This window comes from Cyprinodon tularosa, unplaced genomic scaffold (genome assembly GCF_016077235.1).
Source record: "Cyprinodon tularosa strain WSP-4 unplaced genomic scaffold, ASM1607723v1 ctg463, whole genome shotgun sequence".
NCBI lineage: Eukaryota > Metazoa > Chordata > Actinopteri > Cyprinodontiformes > Cyprinodontidae > Cyprinodon > Cyprinodon tularosa.
The window spans coordinates 605,354-629,520 of NW_024039189.1; the positions used below are offsets into that span (position 1 = coordinate 605,354).

General features: G+C 38.9%; 2 protein-coding genes across 2 annotated transcripts; one reads left to right on the top strand and one right to left on the bottom strand.

Moving 5' to 3' along the window:
• The first annotated feature begins 501 nt into the window (after positions 1 to 501).
• Positions 502 to 6,931, top strand: mettl5 (methyltransferase like 5). The gene is made up of 7 exons (XM_038301210.1): positions 502 to 772; positions 864 to 978; positions 1,045 to 1,229; positions 5,151 to 5,233; positions 6,311 to 6,362; positions 6,429 to 6,478; positions 6,805 to 6,931. Exons 1-7 carry the CDS (start codon positions 673 to 675, stop codon positions 6,844 to 6,846), a joined length of 627 nt encoding a protein of 208 aa, XP_038157138.1. The 5' UTR covers positions 502 to 672; the 3' UTR covers positions 6,847 to 6,931.
• Positions 6,488 to 23,438, bottom strand: ssb (small RNA binding exonuclease protection factor La). The gene is made up of 12 exons (XM_038301209.1): positions 23,291 to 23,438; positions 21,814 to 21,879; positions 20,677 to 20,780; positions 18,224 to 18,398; positions 17,358 to 17,465; positions 17,171 to 17,274; positions 16,777 to 16,848; positions 16,652 to 16,694; positions 16,408 to 16,548; positions 15,784 to 15,970; positions 15,561 to 15,689; positions 6,488 to 7,031 (listed from the first exon to the last, which is right to left on the bottom strand). Exons 2-12 carry the CDS (start codon positions 21,871 to 21,873, stop codon positions 6,952 to 6,954), a joined length of 1,203 nt encoding a protein of 400 aa, XP_038157137.1. The 5' UTR covers positions 21,874 to 21,879; positions 23,291 to 23,438; the 3' UTR covers positions 6,488 to 6,951.
• Between the last annotated feature and the right edge of the window lie 729 nt (positions 23,439 to 24,167).

Here is a 24,167-nt window from a genome sequence, read left to right on the forward strand (position 1 = left end):
GTTTTTTTAAATAATAAAATATAATAAATATAATATTAATCAATTAATGCACAGTTTACTGAGTAATTCATTGTTTACACAAAACTGAAGTGCAGTCACAACCAGATATTCTTATCAATAAGTACTGTCATTTAGCTTAATCTCCAATCAACCAAAATAAAATCAAGAAAAAGAAAAAAAAATTGCCTGAAGTTTTATTTTTCGCATATGGGGGACAGAAAAACGTTGGAAGGTTAGGCCAAGAATGGAGTCTTAAAGGAATATTGGAAAATGAAGGAAAGATTTCAAAAAGGATTAATTGTTATTCTTCGGACTAATTAATTAATTTATTTTTTTTATATAAAGTAATGTTGCTACACAGTCATGTACAGTAGGTGGCGATAGGCATCTTGAGTTGCTTGCGATCCGCCATAAAACAAATGAAGAAGAACTATTGCGGCGCTGTACAGCGTCCCGATCCACACTCCATTCCAGTAGATGGCGGTAATGCGCATCAATAAGTTGCTCGCCAACCATAAAAAAAGAAGAACTATTCTTTGGACTGTTTTGGTTCTTCCAGCGTGATGAGGAACGTGTAGTTTTCCTTTAACTTCCACTGTCACTAAAATATACCATTTAATGTTTATTCGCGGTGTTACTTACACTGCTGTGGAAAAATCCCAGTAGTGCGAAATGAAGCTGAAGGAGTTAGAAAGCTGTCTGCAGCAGGTGGACACGTTTGAGGAGCCTAAAATCCTGCTGGAGCAGTATCCAACCAGCCCGCACATTGCAGGTGAGGCTGAGCGCATCTGAATAGGGGATCGCACACTGCATACTTTAAACAAAAGTATAACTTCAAAAACATTGGTCCTTTGCTCCCACAGCATGCATGCTTTACACGATCCACAGCACGTTTGACGACATAGAGGGTAAACTGGTGGCAGACCTGGGTTGTGGCTGTGGGGTCCTCAGCATCGGGGCTGCCATGCTGGACGCTGGGTGAGAGGAAGATCCGCAGCAGCAGTCCTGGATGTGGAGCTGGTGTCTGATGTTTTTTCTCTGTAGTTTGTGTGTCGGTTTTGACATCGATGAGGACGCACTGGAGATATTCAGAAGGAACGCAGAAGAGTTTGAGCTCTCCAACGTGGATCTGCTCCAGTGGGATCTATGCCACCTAGAAGCTGAGGCTTATGCTCAGAGGTTTGATACGGTTATAATGAATCCACCCTTTGGTACAAAACACAACCAAGGTGAGGTTCACCACACAACATACTGATCTTTAATCTGAGTTTTATTTTGGTAGAAATAATGTTTTGTCTTTGTTTGGAGCTCATTAGGGCTAAAACAATTAATCAGATTAATCGATTATTGAAATAATTGTCATCTAATTTAGTTATTGATTAATCATTACCTGGAGTATAGAGACTTTAAGATATGCCTTTACTTCAGAGAGTGACCCACTTAGAGCAGTAATTAAATCAGAATTGTAAAAAAAATATAAAAACATTTTGCATTTAAGATAAAGATGTTTTCGTCTGTCAATATGCTCTATCGACAACTCCTCAAATCAAAAAAGGAAACTTTGGATATCCAATTATTAATTTATTAATCGAAAAAATAATCGACAGATTAATCGATTTGCAAAGTAATCCTTAGTTGCAGCCCTAGAGCTCATATTTGCGTTAGTTTTCTTGTGGTGTCATTCTTTCCTCTGTTATAACTCAGCTTTTATGAATTTAAATACATTTTAGATGGACTCTTAGTTCACTAGTCTTAATGCAGTTATGTTTTGAATAAGTAAATAAAAAAATCCTAGCCCACAAGCATCCTCATTCACGTGATCACTTAAATTTTTACGCCATGTTAATGCTTGTTCTATTTATTGTTTGTGTCTAAAAATATTACAGTTATTTCCAATTCAAATAAAGATAGGAAATAATCCAATATAGCGATGATTTAAATTATATTATAGGTCATCAAATCATTGTAAGTTGAGTCTGTTGAATAGGCTGCCTGTAGGGACTTTTAGGGATGTCAGTAATCAGCATCAGTACAGCTTGGCAGTGGCTGTGTTCGATTTCGGCTGCTGGGTCCTCCGAATGACTCAGCCTACCTGGACTGGATCCTTTGGAGGCCCTGAAAAGAAGGAGGCTGGAAGATTTGGGTTATAGATTCAAACAGAACCGCCTCCCAATCAGCTCAGCGTAGGCTCTGTTGCCTAACATCCGGGACAGTTGATGCACAAAGCAGTTAAAGAATGGATGTCGAAATTCTTACTACTGTTCTGTGTGCTAATGCGTGCCTATTTAAAGCCCAGTGTGTAACGTAGTATTTAGGAATTGGGCCTTAGAATCCGAAGAGCCCACGGTGCTGCGCTGTGACGTAATCGGCCAAAGCATGCGGCCTTCGGAAGACATAGCCACTGATTCCCAAACCGGCCCCTAAACAATAACCCTAAGCACTGACCTCTGCGTGTTCCCTGGAGGGTCCGCCCCATTAAGGACCGTCCCAAAGTCCGTCATGGGTAGGGCGAGTGGAGCATTCAGCCCTTAAATAGCGAGCCTGCTTCAGTTCATGCAAATGTATGTTGAATTAAGAAGCTCCTCTTTAAAAGTTTTATTTGACCGCATGCATTTACTTTAAAGAAAGGGGCAAATGTTTGATGTCATGTCAACATACGTCACGTAGCTACAGTCATGCACATGGGATGGTGCTGCATTGCCATAGCAACAACTAATTTCCTTTTCCATTGGAGGTAAGTGGACATTATACTCATTTATACTCCCACACACACCTTCAATCGAGGAGCCATCTACATCTGCAAGCGTGACTTCATTGAAAGTGACACCTGAAAGTTAAGGGGTAGTGCTTAGGGGTTCGGTTTGGGATTCAGCCTTTCAATCCAAACAGGCCACGCGTCATGCTATGATGGTATGACGTAATAGGACAATGAAATCTTAACCCAGCCGGCGTTTGCTCTTTAAGCTTTACACATGCGCCAACGTATCAGGGTTGCTGGACCCATCACTGCTGTGCATCAGGTGACCCATCAATATCTAAGGGTTTGTTTACCTCATAATTATTTTTAATGCACGTTCAATTTACTATCCTTATGTTTAGAATGCAATTAGAATGCCGTTTGTGTGCCTCCATTTGTTTCCTCCCAACACAGCTGGTTGTGCTAAGGATCACAGAAAGATGTTGAAACATCTTAATTGCAAATGAGAAAGAGGAGTGAAGGAAGTAAGAATTAATTACAACTAATAACATACATTTAAGAATGTATTAGCATGACTTTCTAATACTAAAAAGCCATTGAAAGAACTATATTCACCATATTTATTTATTATTTGGGAACAAGTTTTTGACTGCTGGAAAAGTCATAGTCTTTCATATTGACCAACAAAGCCTAGTTTTACAGAATGAATTATGATTATATTTGAAGATACAGTGAAAGAAATGTAGGTAATCTATACTTTGAAGTAACTGAAGAAAACCAAAATGCATTAAAGTCAAATCATTGGGGGGAAAATCGTCACAAGGATGAGAGCGAGTCTTGTGTCATCTAACCCTCTGATATCTATAGCTCTTTTGTCTTTGAAGCAAGGGATCAGAAACTGTTTCAGTTTTTGCTTTCTGAGGGCAGAGACCGCTTGCAGGGACTGATTAATGTAACTCTGTCAAAGAGTACTAGATTAAAATGTGAAAGCTGAAACAGAAGTGAACTTCTCAATTATCTTTGGCTCTCTAGAACATCAGGCAGGGAATTACATTTAATGAAAGGATTAAGTGTAAAATGTAGAGATTCCAGCATTCCTAAATGGTTAACAAGGTTTTCAGTTATCTCAACCAGAGGGAACTTTTTAACACCAGATATAGGAGGCTTGTAGTCAAAACATTTATGAATGTGTTGACTTTATTTTAACACTATTGGTTTTCTATGGAAGAAAAACAGTCTCATTGGAATCTGCATTTTTTTGTACACCAAATTTTAAACACTGAATGTTTTTAACAAAGAATTTTACACATTAAATTCCTTACACTGAATTTATATCTGGTGAAAATTTGACTTTGAAAACCTTTTCCTGGCTGAATGAAGCTGAATGAGGAGTTTTTCTTGTTAAATAGATGTGATCACAAAAGGTCAGGTAGCTACTAATAGACAGCCATTAGAGATTTTCATCTAATCGGACTGGGTGAAATAACTGAGCCGATGACAGCTAGTGGGGCACCCCTGTCTGCCAAGGCTCTTGGTTTGATCTGGAAGAAGCGGCTGTCAGCAAACTTTTTTTTTTCTGACTAAATGAGCTCATTTAATTGGCTAGAAGCTGTTCGACTGCATCAAGTGTAGATTGCTTTGGCTTGAGTTCACCAGAAGGTTGAAACATTTGCAGTTGGATTTTTTTGCAGCTGAACTTTATACAGGCAAATTTTTTTGCATCTGAAATTTTTTGCAAGCAAATATTTTTCAGCTGAAGATAAAATTTCATTGTAAGGAATTCAATGTGTAAAAAAAAAATCTGTGTTTAAAATTCGGTGCTAAGAAAAAAAAAAAAAAAAGGCATACTCCAATGAAACTGTTTTACTTCCATAGTTTTCAGATAGTCAAAAACAGAATGGCTGAAATTCAAATATTCCTAAATCTATACTTAAGAATATAGATTTCTGGGTGGAAATTGATGTGGAATAAAAAAAAATTCCATGTTCAGCTTTATAGTTTCCATCTTTACTAAGAACCTAAATATAAAAATCCTATTTTCTCAGTCTTATTAAAAGCCTTGTAAAAAAAAAAAAAAAAAAAAAACATGATTCTCCAAGAACAAAGCTGGAAAACATGTGACATTGAAAACATTTAACTTGATTTCGTAAGGATTGAGCAGAAATTTCCACTGGTGAAAAATACACGGTTTGTTTCTAGTAGACAAGAGTTTGGTTTAGTTTTCTGAAAACTGATTACAAATTTTTCTTTTAGGTTAATTTATCTGAGCCACTTTCATCATCCAAACATTCCAACATCGTCTGCCCAAAATGCGACTGAACTGCAAGCTTTAGTACTAATAGTTTGATTTCTTTTACAGTATCTGTATATTTGACTTCTAATTCTGTAGAAATCAAAGATAAATTCAGTGTGTCTGGATAAAGGTAGTTACATGTTTTTCTGTCTATTCAAGGGATGGACATGAAGTTTCTCCGTGCTGCTTTAACCATGTCAAAAACAGCAGTGTACTCGCTTCATAAAACATCAACAAGAGAGGTAAGGTCTGGCTTCAGCATATTTCCTCTCCCCTCAGATGTTTATACAATACCACCATTTCTAAAGCACATAGCAACAAACCTTCCAGCTGACCAGGGTGCAGTAGAAAATGTAGAGGAAGAACAGGAATAACACAAACCAGCCAAAGGTTAATAAAATAAAATAGAACCAGTTCACAGAAGACAGATGAGTCCCTCTGAGTTAAAGGACTTCAGGATTTATAAAAATGTTTTTAAACATCTGGTCATCAGAGTTAGATCACATGACTCTGTGTGAAGGTAAAATGAATCTAACAAATGAGGGGCAAGAACAATAATTGACTTGGATTCAAAACTTACTAGGACCCCAGCAAAGGGACACCAATATTAATGTTCTTATTGTGTTGATTTTTGCAACTTAATTTGAAATGAAAACTTTTAAATAAGTTTCTGATGCCATCTGGCTTTGTATAAGCTGATGATGAATGCTGTGAACATCTAGATTTTTATCTCTCAGCCTTTGAGAGGCCATTAAGTTGATAGCCACAAGAACAAAAACAAACGTATGAATTCAAGCTCCAGTAAGAGAACTGGGAAGAGGTCATTAAGAACCCCCCCTCCCCTCACCAACCACAATACATCCCATTTCAATGGTGCTCCTCAGTTTGCAGATGACTTAATGCTGCATCCAGTCAGAGCACAAAAAAAAACAACCCACTTCAGATTGGATATTTGGAAGGAAATGAGTCATCACTCTTCAATTCTTATAATGGCTGACAAGTTTTGCATTTTCCCCACTGATCTTTTAATGATTTATCAGTCAAGTTAGAGGGCCTCCTTGCCATCACCCTAACTGAACGGAGTCTAGTCGAGGCTCTATGTCCCTCAATAAAATGACTTCCAGTTAAGAGAGAATCAACTGGGTGGTATGAAATAAAACTGGATTCATGTATAGATCTGTATCAGCTCCTTACCACAAAACACTCAAGACTCCATTTCACTATATTTTAGGTTACTTATTGTGTTTACTTGTTCTTATTAAAGCTTGAATTGAATTGTGGTGCTAAAAATGTTGACATACTTTAACATGTAATTGCAGCACATACAGAAGAAGGCTAAAGACTGGGGAGTGAAAATGGAAGTCATTGCAGGTTAGTAAGGCGGGCAGTTCAAACCTTCCTATCAGATCAAACTCTAAACATGTGCTTTGTTTACAGAACTGAGGTATGATTTACCGGCTTCCTACAGGTTCCATAAGAAAAAGTCGGTAGGTATATTAATGTGAACTCAAAACAGAACTTTATTTTTATAAACATTTTAATTGCTATTGGCATATGCAAACTTAAAAAAACAAACAGAAATCACAGATTTGCATCAGTCCATGTAGGAGATCTACAAAACAAATGTCACTCAGGTCTAATGAAAAAAAAAATTCAGGGTAGATTAAACCATTAGGAGCAGGTTTATGTTGAATGTGCCAAAATTAAAATATCTTCAGATAAGAAAAAAAAAAAACCATACAAATAATGACGAGAGGCACAAAACGAGCTTAAAAAGCTGAAAACTGATTCCAAGTTTTCCAAATGTTTTTAGGTCGACATCCAAGTGGACTTCATACGATTCTCCAAAGCCTGAATTTTTTTTTTTTTACTGGAATGGGATTTAAAGTTGCCTCTACATTTTACATTGTGTTTAATAAATTGTTTCTGTTAAAGAAAAACTCAGCATGTCGTCTCCTCATTACGAACCGTTCTCAGTTTTGGAAACCTTTGCTGGAGGGCCGTCAGCCTCTTCAAGTTCTCTCTTTGGGGCTGCAGGTGCTAAAAAAGGAAACAGAAAATCACCTGAGCATGTTTAAGAGAATGAGTACCATAACAAGCACTACTATTTATGACTATCTTACAGAGATGTGATGTTTAAATGCTGATTGTCTGTACTTAAGTAGCTTTACTCACTTAACTTGAACACATATATCAGAACTTTCTATTCCTTTCTTCAAACTTCTTATTTGTAAAAATATTGATATTTTAACAGCTACAGCAAAACTAAGGGAAAAGAATCAAGAGGATGTAGAGAATCTGTACAGCTGGAGCCCAGTTATTTTTTAACGAGAAAAATAACCACAGTTGAAGACTGGAAATTGGGAAACATTGGAGATGATGGATCAACATGTTCCCCATCCATTCCCACTTTAGCATTTAAATGTAATTTTAGTTGCCATTTGAAACTTTAATGCTGTGAACAACAAAGCTCCTGCTTATGCAGAACTTCTGTATATTATCCTAATTTAAAACAAAACAACACTGGGTTTCTTTTACCTTCTCTCAACTAACAAAGTGGGCAAAACAGGAACATTTACACATTTTCTGGTCATAAAACCATTTTAGGAATAGTTTTAAAAGTTACTTTTGTATTTTAAGTAAAATATTCATTTTATTTTTGTACTTAAAGCAAAACAGCGCAACTTTAAACCACTAGGGGGCACTAGATCTGTAACTTCCAAGTTTATCCCCTGAAAGGAAATGACATCACTGCACTGACTTACCGTATTTTCACGACTATAAGGCGCACTTAAACGTCTTTTTTTTTCCCTCAAAATGTGCGGTGCGCCCTATGGTGCGGTGCGCCTTATGTGTGTTGTAACTGCGACTTTTGAGACCACCTCATTGAGGAGATGATGAAAGAGTGGCTGAATGTAAGGAGACCAGGTGTTTTTTTTCCACCCCTCACCATCGCTGTTAATATGTAACTCCATGCGTGCCCATCTCACAGCTGATGTGAAAAACATGGGGAAACAAATTAACGCTGCTCGACATCGGTGTGAACCGGACCCAGCAGGTGCAGCAGAAGCAGCGAGTAAGGGTGCTCCGATTGATCGGTCAACGATCGTTATCGGCCGATAAAGGCTTTAAATAGTTTGATCGGCGGTCTCCATAAAGGCCGATCAGATGGGCCGATGAGACGCACTACTTGTTGGATTCACTCCTCCGATTCCTCTAGGGGCGCTGTAGTTGCTCTGCATTGGTATGCGACTGGAAGTGGTGAAGAAGAAGAAAACGGACGGTGGTCCGGTAGTGCATTTAGGTAACCTACGCGCAGCTAAAATAAAATCTTGTTTGTTTAAGTAAATCCATTTAAGTTTTATTTTTATTTTCAACCAAACAAAAAAGGTATAAAGACAGATATTTCTCCGACGCACTCAGGCCCCGGATTCGCGGGCTGCTTTCTGATGTCCTTGTCCTGGAAGCGACTGGCACTGAGCCCCCAGAGAAAGTCGAGCTGGCTCCTTAAACGCTATGTAGGCTGAGTTGTTGGATGAAGACGGGGAACATGGTGGCGGTGACATCAGCAGCTCAACATCATCGCAGATTAACCTCTACGTATCAGAGCCAGTCATCCCACGGAGCGGACAGCCGCTTGTTTTTTGGCGAGACAATAAAAGTCGTTTCCCCGCTCTCGCACAAGCAGCACAAGCCTACCTCTGGGCTCCGTACACAAGTGTAGATAGTGAGCGACTTTTTAGCACAGCAGGGAATATTGTAGATGAGAAAAGGAACAAGCTGTCTGCCAAAAATGCAGAGATGCTTATATTTCTAAAGCAAAATCTGCCATTGATTCTTAACAAGTAAGCTTTAAGAGAAATGGCTTTACTAATCTCTATTCCTCTTCTTTCTTTCTAATTGACTCATGATTTCCATGCTGTGCACTTTAAATGTATGTAGATTTAAAGGAGCTAAAAGAACATTTAAAGTTAGCATTTGTTTGAATTTTACAAAACTTTATTACTACTGAAAAATATCTGAAGTGATTAAAAGGACATTTTAGACTTTGAGCTAGGACAAAAAGCCAAACAAGAACTGATATATTATCTAAAGATGTGTGACTGTTCCGTCATGGCTTCTATTTTCAGTTAATTACCGCAGGACAAGCCTAAAATAAATACCTTATGCCTTTTTATCATGGCATCCCAAAATATTTGATTTTGTTTTCTTTGCTCTGCACTTTAAGTTTGTGTAAATTAACAATGACAGATTTTTTGTATCTTATTTAGAAATAAGGCTTATTTGTTAAGCTCTAAGCTGTTTAAGATGTTTCTAAGGAAGTAAAATGTTGAATGTTTTCTGTCAATAAAAGTATACAGTTGACAATTCACAATACATTATGTTCTGTTAATTTTAATACATATACATTTTTGTTAAGACTATTAAAATTGAATATATGACATGATAAAAGGAAGGCTTCAGATAGACCCAGTGATCGGTTACTGGTGATCGGTGATCGGTTTCAACCAATACTGCTTTCAGCAATCGGTGATCGGCCCCAAAAATCCTGATCGGAGCACCCTTAGCAGCGAGTTTACATGCAAAGTCAATGGTTGACGCGCATATAGGTGCAGCAAAAGGTCCCGCAGCGCGTTTTGGTGCAGCACGTCGGGAGCGTTTAAGCATCTGAAGCGCCGCCAACGCGCTGCTGCTGCTCAGATGGAAAAATTGAAGTTTTGCTGCTGGACGCGCCGCATCAACCAATCAGAGAAGCTGATCTGGGAGCTGCCAGCGAGACAGACAGCGCTCTGATGACATATGATATTAACGCAAATGGAAAAGGCTGGATGGATGCATGGCTGAGGCAGGTGTATGTGAGAAGACTAGGTGGTTTTTTCCACGCATCACCATCGCTGCGTGCCCATCTCACAGCCGATGTGAAAAAAAGGTGAATCAAATGAACGCTGTGCTCGCCGTTATCCCGGTGGTCTGACAAAGGAACTTCAACCGCTCGACATCGGTGTGAAGCAGTAAGGCTGCGAGCGGCGTGGGAGCGATGGATGACCGACGGAGACCACAGTTTCAGGATAAGAAGGCAGCGCCGGGCAGATTACGCCACAGTTTGCGGATGGATTGTAGATGCTTGGACTAAAGTGTCTGCTGGCTCTGTTGTTCAAGCTTTCGCAAAAGCCGGCATTATTTCTGAGGAGCTGCGCTGCACGGAAAGTGACTGACAGCGAAGAAGGGGAAACTGGCATGTCTGATTTAGCGCAGCTGTTTTATTCAGAAACAGAGGATGATGACTTTGATGGGTTTGATTAATACTTTGTAATAAATACATGAATAAAGCACAATCATACTCAGTTTTGCTCCCGCTCTATTTTTCTCCCTGAAAACTTAATTCAACAGCAGCCCCGGCGCGTCTCCTCCTCTTCACCACGGCTGCTGGCAGGTGTTTTTTCATCTAAATAATCTAAATCTTGCAGCTATATTTGCTGTGATCAGTGGGAATAAAGTAGTTTTAATATGTTTTTAAGTGAGAAAGGCCACCTGAAAACTTAATAATTGCAGTCAGTTCATCCAGATTATCTATTTCTGTCGGAGGCGCGCAGACCCCCACATACCAGCGGTGCGCTGACAGCAGAAATCTCTTCATCAGCAGCCTGTAGGCTGGACAGCCTGGGGTTCACCGCGGCTGCTGGCAGGTGTTTTTCATCTAAATAATTTTAGCTGCTGGCACCAGGATACCGGCAATAAAAGCGAACATATTCCGTCAGCAGGTTTCAGGATTTTAAGTTAATTTAGGAGTGACCACAGCGCTGTGTCATCTGCGATGTGTCTGTCTCACGGCCAGCTGCCAGGTTTGATTAATACTTTGTAATAAATACATGAATAAAGCACAGTCATACTCAGTTTTGCCCCCGCTGTATTTTTAAATACGCAGTAGAGGTATTTAAAGGTAGTAGAGGACTTGTACCTGTATATAAAAAACGCGCCCTATAGTCCGGTGCGCCTTATGTGTGTGTTAAATACAGAAATGGGACACATAACTGAGACTGCGCCTTTTAGTACGGTGCGCCTTATGGTCGTGAAAATACGGTAAACAGCCTCTCTCTGTTTTGGAATCTGATAAACCAGTTCAGACCAGCAGATAGAGAAGCTATGGAGTTAGTTCTTAAGAAGAAAAAAAAAAACCATTACCCACTCTATAGATTAAATCCAACATGGGAGCCAATTTCACAATTGAACTTAGCTGTGGTGTTTAAGGGGAGCTCAGGCTGCTGTAACGCACTTTGGGTTGCATGACTTATTCAGTGACGGATTCGACCCACTTAAGTTACAGCGGTGAAGTTCTGACCAGGGCAGCCACCAGAGCAAAGATACCGTATTTTCACGACCATAAGGCGCACCGTACTAAAAGGCGCACTCTCAGTTATGTGTCCCATTTCTGTATTTAACACACACATAAGGCGCACCGGACTATAGGGCGCGTTTTTTATATACAGGTACATGTCCTCTACTACGTTTAAATACCTCTACTGCGTATTTAAAAATACAGCGGGGGCAAAACTGAGTATGACTGTGCTTTATTCATGTATTTATTACAAAGTATTAATCAAACCTGGGAGCTGGCCATGACACAGACACATCGCAGTTGACACAGCGCTGTGATTACTCCTAAATTAACTTAAAATCCTGAAACCTGCCGACAGAATATGTTCGCTTTTATTGCCGGTATCCTGGTGCCTGCAGCTTAAATTATTTAGATGAAAAACACCTGCCAGCCGCCGCGGTGAACCCGGAGGCAACCCGGCCCAGAGGCTGCTGTTGAAGGGATTTCTACTGTCGGTGCACCGCTGGTATGTGGGGGTCTGAGCGCCTCCGACAGAAATAGATAATCTGGATGAACTGACTGCAATTATTAAGTTTTCAGGTGGACTTTCTCACTTAAAAACATATTAAAACTACTTTATTCCCACTGATCACAGCAAATATAGCTGCAAGATTTAGATTATTTAGATGAAAAACACCTGCCAGCCGCCGCGGTGAAACCGGAGGAGACCCGGCCCAGAGGCTGCTGTTGAATTAAGTTTTCAGGTAGAAAAATAGAGCGGGAGCAAAACTGAGTATGACTGTGCTTTATTCATGTATTTATTACAAAGTATTAATCAAACCCATCAAAGTCATCATCCTCTGTTTCTGAATTAAACAGCTGCGCTAAATCAGACATGCCAATTTCCCCTTCTTCGCTGTCAGAGTCACTTTCCGTGCCGGGCGGCTCCTCAGAAATAATGCCGGCTTTTGCAAAAGCTTGAACAACAGAGCCAGCAGACACGTTAGTCCAAGCATCAACAATCCATCCGCAAACGGTGGCGCAACTTGCCCGGCGCTGCCTTCCACTTATCGTGAAATTGTGGTCTCTGTCTGTCACCCATCGCTCCCACGCCGCTCGCAGCCTTACTTCTAACGGCCGGTTCACACCAATGTCGAGCGGTGGAAGTTCCTTTGTCAGACCCCCGGGATAACGGCGAGGACAGCGTTTCTTTTTTTTCACCATGTTTTTCACATCAGCTGTGAGATGGGCACGCATGGAGTCACATATTAAAAGCGATGGTGATGCGTGGAAAAAAACCACCTGGTCTCCTCACATACACCTGCCTCAGCCGCGCTTTCATCATCTCCTCATCCATCCAGCCCTTTCATTTGCTTTAATATCATATCTCATCAGAGCGATGTGTCTGTCTCGCTGTCAGCTCCCAGATCAGCTTCTCTGATTCGTTGATGCGGCGCTTCCAGCAGCAAAACTTCAATTTTTCCATCTCGAGCAGCAGCAGCGCGTTGGCTGCGCGCTCCCGACGCGCTGCGCCTGCTGCTCAAAACGCGCTGCGGGACCTTTTGCTGCGTCTATACGCTCGTCAACCGTTGACTTTGCATGTAAACTCGCTGCTTCTGCTGCACCTGCTGGGTCCGGTTCACAGCGAGCACAGCATTAATTTGTTTCACCATGTTTTTCACATCGGCTGTGAGATGGGCACGCATGGAGTCAGATTAACAGCGATGGTGATGAGTGGAAAAAAAAACACCTGGTCTCCTTACATTCAGCCACTCTTTCATCATCTCCTCAATGAGGTGTTCTCAAAAGTCGCAGTTGCAACACACATAGGGCGCACCGCACCATAGGGCGCGCCGCACATTTTGAGGGGAAAAAAAGACGTTTATGTGCGCCTTATAGTCGTGAAAATACGGTACTTGAAATGTTGTATATTGGCAAGATAAATTATTTGATCTCTAAAATAAGTCTTATAATGGGGTCAAAACTTAAACAATGTTGCTTTAAGTACAATTATTTGTATTTTTAGCATTTTTAAGCAAGTTTTTTTTACTTAAATATTAATATAAACACATTTGATATCCCTTTTCTGTATTTTATTGTATGCATGTCTTGTTCAGCTGTAATCCCCTTACACCGATACCTCCAACTACAGCACGTTTCCTTCGGGAATTTCAGATTGAATAACTTAAAACGAAATTCTGTTTGTTCCAATTCAGCTAATTCAGGCCTCAGGTTTGTTAGAGAACTTCAGTGAACAAGCGACCCCATAAAGACCCAGTAACACAGCTTAGAGGTCAGAGTTTGGGTATTAAATTATATCCTAAGCTTGGAACACTCAGAGCTCCATTTATCCATCATACGCATATGGCTGTGTACAGACCATACAGGTGCTGGTCATAAAATTAGAATATCATGAAAAAGTAGATTGATTTCAGTAATTCCATTTAAAAAGTGAAACTTGTATATTATATTCATACATTACATACAAACTCATATATTTCAGATGTTTATTTTGTTTAATTTTGATGATTACAAATGACAACAAATGAAAATCTCAAATTCATCATATCAGAAAATTAGAATATTGTGAAAAGGTTCAAAATTGATGGCCCCTGGTGCCACACTCTAATCAGCTAATTAACTCAAACCACCTGCAAAAGCCTTTAAATGGTCTTTCAGTCTAGTTCTATAGGCTACACAATCATGGGGAAGACTGCTGACTTGACAGTTGTCCAAAAGACGACCATCGACACCTTGCACAAGGAGGGCAAGACACAAAAGGTCATCGCTAAAGAGGCTGGCTGTTCACAGAGCTCAGTGTCCAAGCACATTAATAGAGAGGCGAAGGGAAGGAAAAGATGTGGTCGAAAAAAGTGTACAAGCAAGAGAGATAACCGCACCCTGGAGAGGATTGTGAAACAAAACCCATTCAAAAATGTGGGGGAGATTCACAAAGAGTGGACTGCAGCTGGAGTGAGTGCTTCAAGAACCACCACACACAGACGTATGAAAGACATGGGTTTCTGCTGTCGCATTCCTTGTGTCAAGCCACTCTTGAACCACAGACAGCGTCAGAAGCGTCTTGCCTGGGCTAAAGAGAAACAGGACTGGACTGCTGGTGAGTGGTCCAAAGTCATGTTCTCTGATGAAAGTAAATTTTGCATTTCCTTTGGAAATCAAGGTCCCAGAGTCTGGAGGAAAAGAAGAGAGGCACTTCATCCACGTTGCTTGAAGTCCAGTGTAAAGTTTCCACAGTCAGTGATGGTTTGGGGTGCCATGTCATCTGCTGGTGTTGGTCCATTGTGTTTTCTGAGGTCCAGGGTCAACGCAGCCACATACCAGGAAGTTTTAGAGCACTTCATGCTTCCTGCAGCTGACCAACTTTTTGGAGATGCAGATTTCATTTTCCAACAGGACTTGGCACCTGCACACAGTGCCAAAGCTACCAGTACCTGGTTGAAGGACCATGGTATCCCTGTTCTTAATTGGCCAGCAAACTCTCCTGACCTTAACCCCATAGAAAATCTATGGGGTATTGTGAAGAAGAAGATGCAATACACCAGACCCAACAATTCAGAAGAGCTAAAAGCCACTATTAGAGCAACCTGGGCTATCATAACACCTGAGCAGTGCCACAGACTGATCGACTCCATGCCACGCCGCATTGCTGCAGTAATACAGACCAAAGGAGGCCCAACTAAATACTGAGTGCTGTACATGCTCATACTTTTCATGTTCATACTTTTCAGTTGGCCAACATTTCTATAAATCCTTTGTTTTTATTGGTCTTCAGTAATATTCTAATTTTCTGATATGACGAATTTGAGATTTTCATTTGTTGTCATTTGAAATCATCAAAATTAAACAAAATAAACATCTGAAATATATGAGTTTGTATGTAATGTATGAATATAATATACAAGTTTCACTTTTTAAATGGAATTACTGAAATCAATCTACTTTTTCATGATATTCTAATTTTATGACCAGCACCTGTATGCGACCAGAACTGACAGGACAGGCAAAAGAAACAATCAGAAAAGCAGCCCATAGACCTATGGTAACTCTGGAGGAGCTGCAGAGATGCACAGCCCAGGTAGGTCATCTGACAACAGTCAACTGTACTCTTTAGAAGTTAAAAGAGGCATGCATTGTTCATCTGTCACATGCAAACTCAATGTAAAGTCTAGGCTATAGGAAAAGAATTTAAAAGTCCAGTTGTTTACTAGATTTAGTTAAATGGTTTCACTTACCTTCATCATCCTCATTATCACTATCGAATTTGGTTTTCTTTCCCTGGAACTGAGCTCTGCCTTGATCTCTGCCGCCACCCCTTCCCCTTCGGCCTCCTCTTCCTCTGCCACCTGATCGTCCTCTTCCACCTTAGTTACCAGACAGGAACACATCAGCACTGAAGTACTGAGCATCTTTGCTACAGCTGCACCCAAAATGTGATGCCTGAGGATGAGGCCCTACCTCTGCCTCTGGAACGATTATATGATTCCTGCTGAGCTTGGATGATGTTCTTTAGAACCTGTTTCTCCTCATCTCCCTCGAGTACCTGCCATGTAACGCTTCCGCCCTTTATTTTCAGTTCCCCGTTGTTTGCTTCCTTGGCTTTCTCAAGAGCTTCTTTTGCGTTTCCATCAAAAAGAAGCGTTCCCTTAATGCGAGCAATGAAAAAAGTCAAACAACATCTAAATCTGTTACTACACATTTGAGTAAAAACAGACTGAACTGTAGAGATCTGAGTCCTTTGCATTAATCTTAAGATATTGAATACTAAAAGCATCTGTGCATATATGGCATGTTGAAAGACTAAATATTTAAAGTAACTGAAAGCAAGGAAGAAAGCAGGACTGAAAGAAAAAAAAAACTATATGGAAAAGGAGGAAGGACAGAAGGAAGAAAGGCTAGACGGACAAACAAAAAGGACACTAGGTAGGAAAGGAAAAAAGGGAACGAAAATCCAAGAGAATGGGACACAAAGAACGGAATGTGAAGGAACAAACAAGTGAGATGAAGGAAAGGTTGAAATGGAAAAACAAACAGTTTTTCATCCTAAACTGAAAAATGGTGATTTGACATTCCATAACATACCTCCTTGGCTCCTCTTGTGAAGTCAACCCACTTTATCTTTCCATGTCCGGAAAACAACGCATGGAAGTCCTCTCTAGAGACATCTTCAAGCTCTCCAGAAAAATTCAACAAACATCCGGTCTCTTCCTCCAGGAGCAAACCCTATAAATAATTATCATACTTTAATTTTAATCATTTAACTCATTAAATATGTTTAAAAAAAACTATTTAGAAAGAGACAAAATTTCATGTTAGTAAATCATACCATTTCCTTGTCCTCAGCATTTTTCTGTTGCTGCTCTTTCTCCCTTTAAGATATTTTAGAATAAGGTGGGCAAGTCATTTTTAAATAGCGTTTCTGATAGAAAATGCCACACTTTGGACACTTACTGTTTTGCTTTAGCTTTCGTCTCAGCTTTAAAGTTTTTCCTTTCTTCTGCCTTCTTTGCATGGTAGGCTTCCCTAGAAGAAATAAATAAAAAAAACAACCCAATGGTAGCGATAAAGGGAAAGTACAATTGTTTTGAACACCTAACCAGACACCCTTAATGCTAAAAAATATTTAGTTTTACAGCTCAGCAGAAACATAGTCCAATCAGTACCTCAGCTTAAAATCAGAAAATGTACATATTTTCAAGTGTATTCCAATAAAGAGCCATTTGTTGTTTTTTTGGATATCAAATGCTCCAAATGTTAGAAGACTGGCTACTAATATAATAACTTTTTATTTGCAATAATGCTCTTATAACTATTGAGTATTGCAGTAAGAAGCAACAGAGCTTACCTCGACAACACAAGCATCTCATTGTCTTTAAATGTTTTTACGTCTGAGCGTTCCAAGAACTGCTTTGCCGACTCTTCCGTTTCAAAGCAGATGAACACGGATCCCTGGAAGAGAAATTAATGGTAGATCTACTAACAGTCTTACAACCTTTTACCACTGAAACTGTCATATGATGCCTTTTGTCTACCTTGAACTGTCTATGCACATTTTTCCTCATCTGAATGTTCTCAATGCTGCCTTTACCATTCAGCCACTCCTGAACCTCATCTAGAGTCGTTTCAAGAGGAAAACCTTTCTGCAGAAGAAAAGAGAAAAAATAACAATAGTAGAAATAAAGGACATTAAACATCCATGTCTTATACCACTTTTTCAAATAAAGCAATATCCTTTAGCTTTTTGTTGCTCAGGGAAATATATAAAGAGGAAGATTTAAAACTCCGCAGTTAGAATGGGAGGAGTGAGCCTAAGTCCAATTCCTAAGTTGAAACATTTAAGTTATTTTTTACTGTGGGAAACCTGAGGAGATGCAAACAGTAACAGAGGAAGAAAGAAAGGACAAAGGAAGGAAGGAAGGAAGGAAGGAAGGCCAGTGAAAGATGCAAGAAAGGAAGGTAGGGGAGAAGGACCAGAGAAAAATAAAAGAAAGGATATAAGAAACTAAGGAATGAAGGATCAAAAAATACTGTAATAAAGAAAGGATCGTAGGAATAAAGTGCTTAAGAAACAAGGCAAATAATAGGAAAAAAATTGGAGGTCAAAGAATGTCACAACAAAGAAAAACAAAAGATATTAATGCATAGGAACAAAGTAAGGGAAGATGACGAAAGAAAAAAAAAGACATAAGGGAAGAAACAAGGATATAAATGATAAAGAAAAAGAGGAAAAATCTTGAAATTAAATTCCAGTTTTCCCGACAGCAGGAACCCTGCGAACTTATAACATCTGCCTCAGGATGTTGAAGTGAATTGTTTTTAGGTTTGGCTTAAAAACACTTGATCTGATGCAGAAGGTACCACACATTTGGAATAGAAGAGACGTAAAAATGAAACTTACAATGTAGACAGATCTGTGTTTCACTGCGTCTTTGTATTCATCATTCAGTTCTGGTAAGGGTTTATCTGGAGACCTCCTTATCTTTGTTTTGTCCTCACTGATCTCCAAGAGGCCAGTCTTCGATTTTTGGAGAGCTGAAACGACGACGCTGGTCTCTGTAGTTAAAGATTTCAGTCTAAAAAAGATGAAGAGACAATTTTCTATTGGTAGAAATGATTTAAATATTTAGATGACATTAACTGTTTGATAAAAAGGTTGAAGCAATAAAGCAATTTATGAAAAATCTAAATATTGTCTGTCAGCATCTCAGTATCAATGAATAGAGCTTCGCCAAACTGCCTCCATTTTAATGCTAAAAGCAGCTGCTGCCCCCTCAGAAGCTCTACAACATGAACCTAAGTTTGTTTGTTTTGTTTTTTTTATACACAATTCTAATGAATTTGTGGGACCTTTACATAAGTTAGGAGGTGAAAAGTTAATATAATATATATCAGCGTAAATGGAGCTTGTTTTGTGGTAATATGATAATATGGTGCAGTACTAGCCTGATAATACCATAATACTCTACTAGTTTACATAATGGGACTGTGTATTTTATGGAAGAAGATTCTAACAAGCAACTCATCAGCGTTTCTAGTTATGGTCCCACACTGAACTGACCTTTAATGGTCTTTAAATAGACTGACAATAGTATCTGATTTTAATAATAATAATAATAATAATACATTTTATTTGTATTGCACTTTACATTTAAAAAAAATCTCAAAGTGCTACAAAATTCATAGTTAAAACAAAACCGTATAATAAAAACAGTATACATAGTTAGATTTTACTTATAACTCTCTTGCTTGAGGGGAAATACAGCAGCTTATCTGGGTTTCTCACAGCATATTAAACCACAATTACTGAACAAACGCAGACAGGGTGCTCCAAAAGGAAACAGTCTGAGTTTTTATTCTTATAGCTTTTAGCTGACACTGGTTGTGGTTTAAATTTAATCTCTGGGAGCTTTAATTGCATCTAGAGCTGGGCGATATGGCGATATATATCGTGAGGACGAGAGAAACATGTCTATCGTGACCTTTCTCCTCTATTTTTTCTATCGTGATAAACTTTTTTATTATAATTATTACTGCTAATATACCTTTTAATATAATTTGTTAATATAACATTTTGCGTTTTTGCTATGCAAACTCTAAGTGTATATAACGAAAAAAAAAGAGAATAAAAAGATAATGTGTAGAGAACGTGGTTTTGCGACACTACACCGCTTTACGTCACGCAGCTTTGCACCATACGTTTGCAACATTACTAACGGAGAGAGCCCGCAAAATTTCTTTCTGGCTTGAAAAAAAATGAATGATGGACACCCAAGAAGATGTTACCACAGCAGCGGTTATAGAGTCCGAAACGGTTGCCAGGTCACAGACACAACAAACACCACTTTTGCCCAAAAGGGGAGGCAGCTCGGTTGTTTGGTTATATTTCGGATTTCAGCCATCTGATAAAGAACAAACGCAGCCGATATGTAAACTGTGCAGCAAAGCCGTTCCAGCGGCTGATGCAAATACTTCCGGCCTCTTTTACCACCTGAAGAAAAATCATGAACAAGAACACGGGAAACTACAACCACTCTGATCAAAACAAACAAGGGATGAAAATACAGGAAGCACTGGAAAGAAATTCTCACAGCCGAAGCTTAAGGAAGCATTCGCCCAAGGATCACAATATGAGAAGACGTCTCAGCGACACAAGCAGATCACAGGTGCTATTTCACGCTATATCTGTAAAGGCATGGCCCCCGTTTACATAGTCGAGAAAGACAGCTTTCGGGACCATATAATTACCAGTGCAGACACATTTCTTCTTAAATAGGCGAGGCGCCTCCTAGTGGAAAACAAGGTAAATGAAAGACAAGAGAAAAACCTTGCCTTGGAATTTTATAAAATGTCAATAACAAACGAATATTAAATGATTAATTACTGCAGCGCAATAGCCAACATTCTATACTGTTCACTGTCATGGCCGCAAATTGCATAACTGGTATTCTTGGTTTGGGATTCTCATATTAGGAAACAAGATGATGGGTAAAAAATAGGCGATAAAAGATTTTTTTCAACCCTGTCCATCTGACGGACTATGAAAACATAAAATGCAACATCAGTTGTGGTATATCGTGATATATATCGTTATCGTGATATAAAATAATCCATATCGTGATATAGTTTTTTTTCCATATCGCCCAGCCCTAATTGCATCTGTGATAATCAATGTTGCATTTTATCTTCAATGTTGAAAAGAGCAGGAACAAGGTAATATGAAACCAGAATAAAGCCCTCCAAAAAAACATGAACCACGATGCTCCTCTAAAACCTCTTCCATAATAAAGGCTTCAACTTGATCTTAAACTCACACTAAGCTTGTCATTACAATAGAATAGAAACCAAACAAACCTGTTAAACTTCAGCATGGTCTCCAAAGCCACCCAGCCATCATCAAGCTGCAGCTGCTCTTTCAGAAACTTGTCTCTGGGGAGATTGTGGTCCCCAAAGTAATACTAGGTGGAAATAAGGAATGTTTGCATCAGACTATATATAAAAATTATTATTAAAGATTATAGAACCATGTTTATAAGCCATTGGTATGGAGGATCTTTCCTTCCAAAAACCAGTGCTTGCATTTAAAACTTTTCTCTTAAATCTATTCTCTTCTCCATCAAATCTTTGTTTCTGCCCTCAGATCTGGTGCTTGTACAGATATTTTATCCACTGGTTTGCTCCATTTATGCACCAGTTGCTTGAGTCAGAGATGCGTTCACAAACCCATTGGCTCTGCTTGTGAATCTTTTTTGCGGTCTCTCAGACTGGAGTCAGATCGTCTCCTAGCAACCTTTCCAGCCGATTAAACGGCAGCCCCAGAAAGGGTGCGCTTGTTTTCTTCTGAGTTTTCCTGTTATGCTAAAATGGCTTCTAAAAGGTTTTCTTCTGACAAAATTGTGTGCTATGGGGTTGGATTTGAAAAGTCAGATGTATGAAATCATAGACAAAACTGAACCGGTTTATGAACCATTTTAGCCCAGATAGAAGTAGGCTACTTACTTGAGTGTCTTGATAGTTGATCCATCTTTAGGCCCGAGGTAAATACAAAACACCAACTTCATAGTATGCTAGTCAAGAGAGATGCTAATTCTGCCTCCAACAAATAACTGTTTTCATTTTCAGCTTCTTATTTTAGCAGTAAAAGGCAAATAAAATTCATCTTTTCTGAGGCTGTAGTTCTATTAGGTGGAAATGTTTTAAGACAACCATCCAACTCCAGCCAGAGTGCAAAAAAAATCTATAAGCAGAGCCAATGGGCTTGTGAGGGTATCTCTGACTCAAGCAGAGGCTGGTTTGCACGCAAAGAGGTAAACAAGAGAAAATATCTGTGCAAGAAGCATCGGATCTGAGAACAGAAAAAGATTTGATGGAGAAGAGAATAAATTTGAGAGAATGAAGATGTTTTGGAAACAAAGCATTACAAGCTTTGAGTGCAAGTAGAAGAAATCCTGCTCTCAAATAAAAGGAAAAAAATTCTTGATGCATAGTTACCTCTACTTGACGAGCCACTTTCATTTCAATGGGAGACATCTCTTCTTGGTTTTCTGCCATCCTTCTCTGCAGACAACAGTAATGCAGATAATTAGCGTGCATCTTTCTAAAATGATACGACACCACTGTCTAATCATATACTATGTAAGTAAATCGGTCAACGAACTTCGGCAGCATTTGCACAGCCTCAGTGTTCAGTCAAGATGTGGGAGTTCATAGGAGAGTTAGATAGTTTGGATATGTTCTAAGAATAGATTTTTTTCCAACCAATCTAGTTGGTTAAATTAAACAATGTAATGATCAAAATCTAAGCAAGCCACTGATTATAGATGTATTGGATTCTAAGTAATGTAGCTTTTTGTAGATATGTCACAAATAATCAGTTATATTACCAACTGTAGTTTTGCACTCCATCAGTAGGTGGTGACATGTTCATATGAGGCTTTATGAACTGTGGAGATTGCTGAAGCAATTTGGCCAAACGGTTCAATGCCTTCATCTCACCATTACTATAGAAAACATAGATTTGCCCATCTCCTCCTCCTCAAGAAACACTTTAATCCCAGTTTATTTGTTCAGACACTGTGTGCATTGAGAGCTATGATCCCATGAGCTTTTCATAAATGGTAAATTCAATCCATTCATCCTTGTATGGAGTTTGGGTCTATGGACCTATTTTTTAGGAGGGGTTGGGGTACATTTTCAAATTTAGTTCCTAACATATTAAAATTATATTTAAAGTATATAAAAAATAAATACAAACAATATTGCAAATTAATCTTTAAGAGAAAGAAATGTTTGTAATATCTAGGAGACGTCTTGGTGAAGACCACGTTTCTCAATACTATTAACCATAGATGCTGCATATTGATGTAAATGTGTTGTAATTTTGTCAAATGTATAATAGTTTGCTTTTGTGTAGTTTAAAGCTATAACTAAGGGTTCACCAGACGCACAAACACGGTCTAAATACCAAAAACAGTAAAACTACAAAATGTTTGAGTCGACATGCTCTTGTTTTAGTGGAAATAATGTGTTTTCTCAACCAAGGCTTTGTCTTTTAAATGTTACAAAGCTCAACGAGAGAACTTCTTAAAACTGACCGCTGTTTAACATCTGGAAACAGCCAATTAATCACTGTCCCTCATCATTCAGGTAGCATGTGGCGGCTAGCCACCTTGCTAACTTAGCTTACACTCAGTCGCTTTGGCTTTTTAAACCAAACATTTCAGACATTTATGGCACACGGCTCAATGTAGATAGCAAAGTTTGCTCATTACAACGATGCCTATTTTACTTAAAACGACACTTCGGCCTAAAATGTTAGCTGAGCTCTAAATCAGCAAGGCTTTTTCAGCGGCATGCAATGAACAAATGCATAGCATAAAAACCTCCTCTGCTTTTTAAAATTTGGAAACTAGTAATGAACAAAATTAACAATGTATAAAAACATGTTTCGTAAGTTTAAATTACTTACAGGGGTTATGTTTAGAGAAGCAAATCACACTTTTAGCTTCAAAAACAAGAACTCTACACTTCCCTGCGTGCACGTTGTTAAACTGCGTGTTACGGAAAACATAAAGGGTCAAAAAGCACGGTCAGCGCATTTCCTTACGTTTTAAAGTGTTGTAATACAACATAAAGCCAGCGGGTGGTGGTGTTCTACCGTCAACTTTAATTCACATCAATGTTTAATTTAACTAAATATAAACGAATATTATGTGTATAGTGGTAAGAACAACCAAAATCACAGTCGATAAGAGGGAAATAATTCAGTGCTCTTTAAATTAGATTGCACCAACTCAAAACTAATATTTTCTAAACATTTACAAAACAAGCAGGTCGAATTCGTATCAGAGCTGTGAATCTAATAAATCTAAATGTATATGAGAAAAAAAAAAAGTCCCTTTCAAATCATTGTAGTCGTATAATCAGATTCTGATCTGACTACAAACAGTCCAGCTCCATTGCATTTACAATGGAGAAATATTTTTATTATTATTTATTTTTTTGTGAGGGGGGGGGGTTACCTTTATCATTATTATTGGGGGGGAGGGGGGGGGGGGTAACTGCTTCCTGTATTCCTCAGCCAGCCAGAAACACAGTGACAGGTATGATTTAAAAGATTATCTGCTCTTCAATGATCTATTTGGAAAAAAATATATACTATACATTTTAATAACACCAGTTACAAAAATTGCTGATGAGAAGAAGATAGATTTCTAACTTTCTGTGAAATGCTATTTAAAGAAGGTTATTTTGTGAAACCAAACATGATTTGGCCCACAATCATGGCAACTAAAGCAGTTAGAATTAAACATAACACATCAAGTTAGCATAATCAGAATACAATT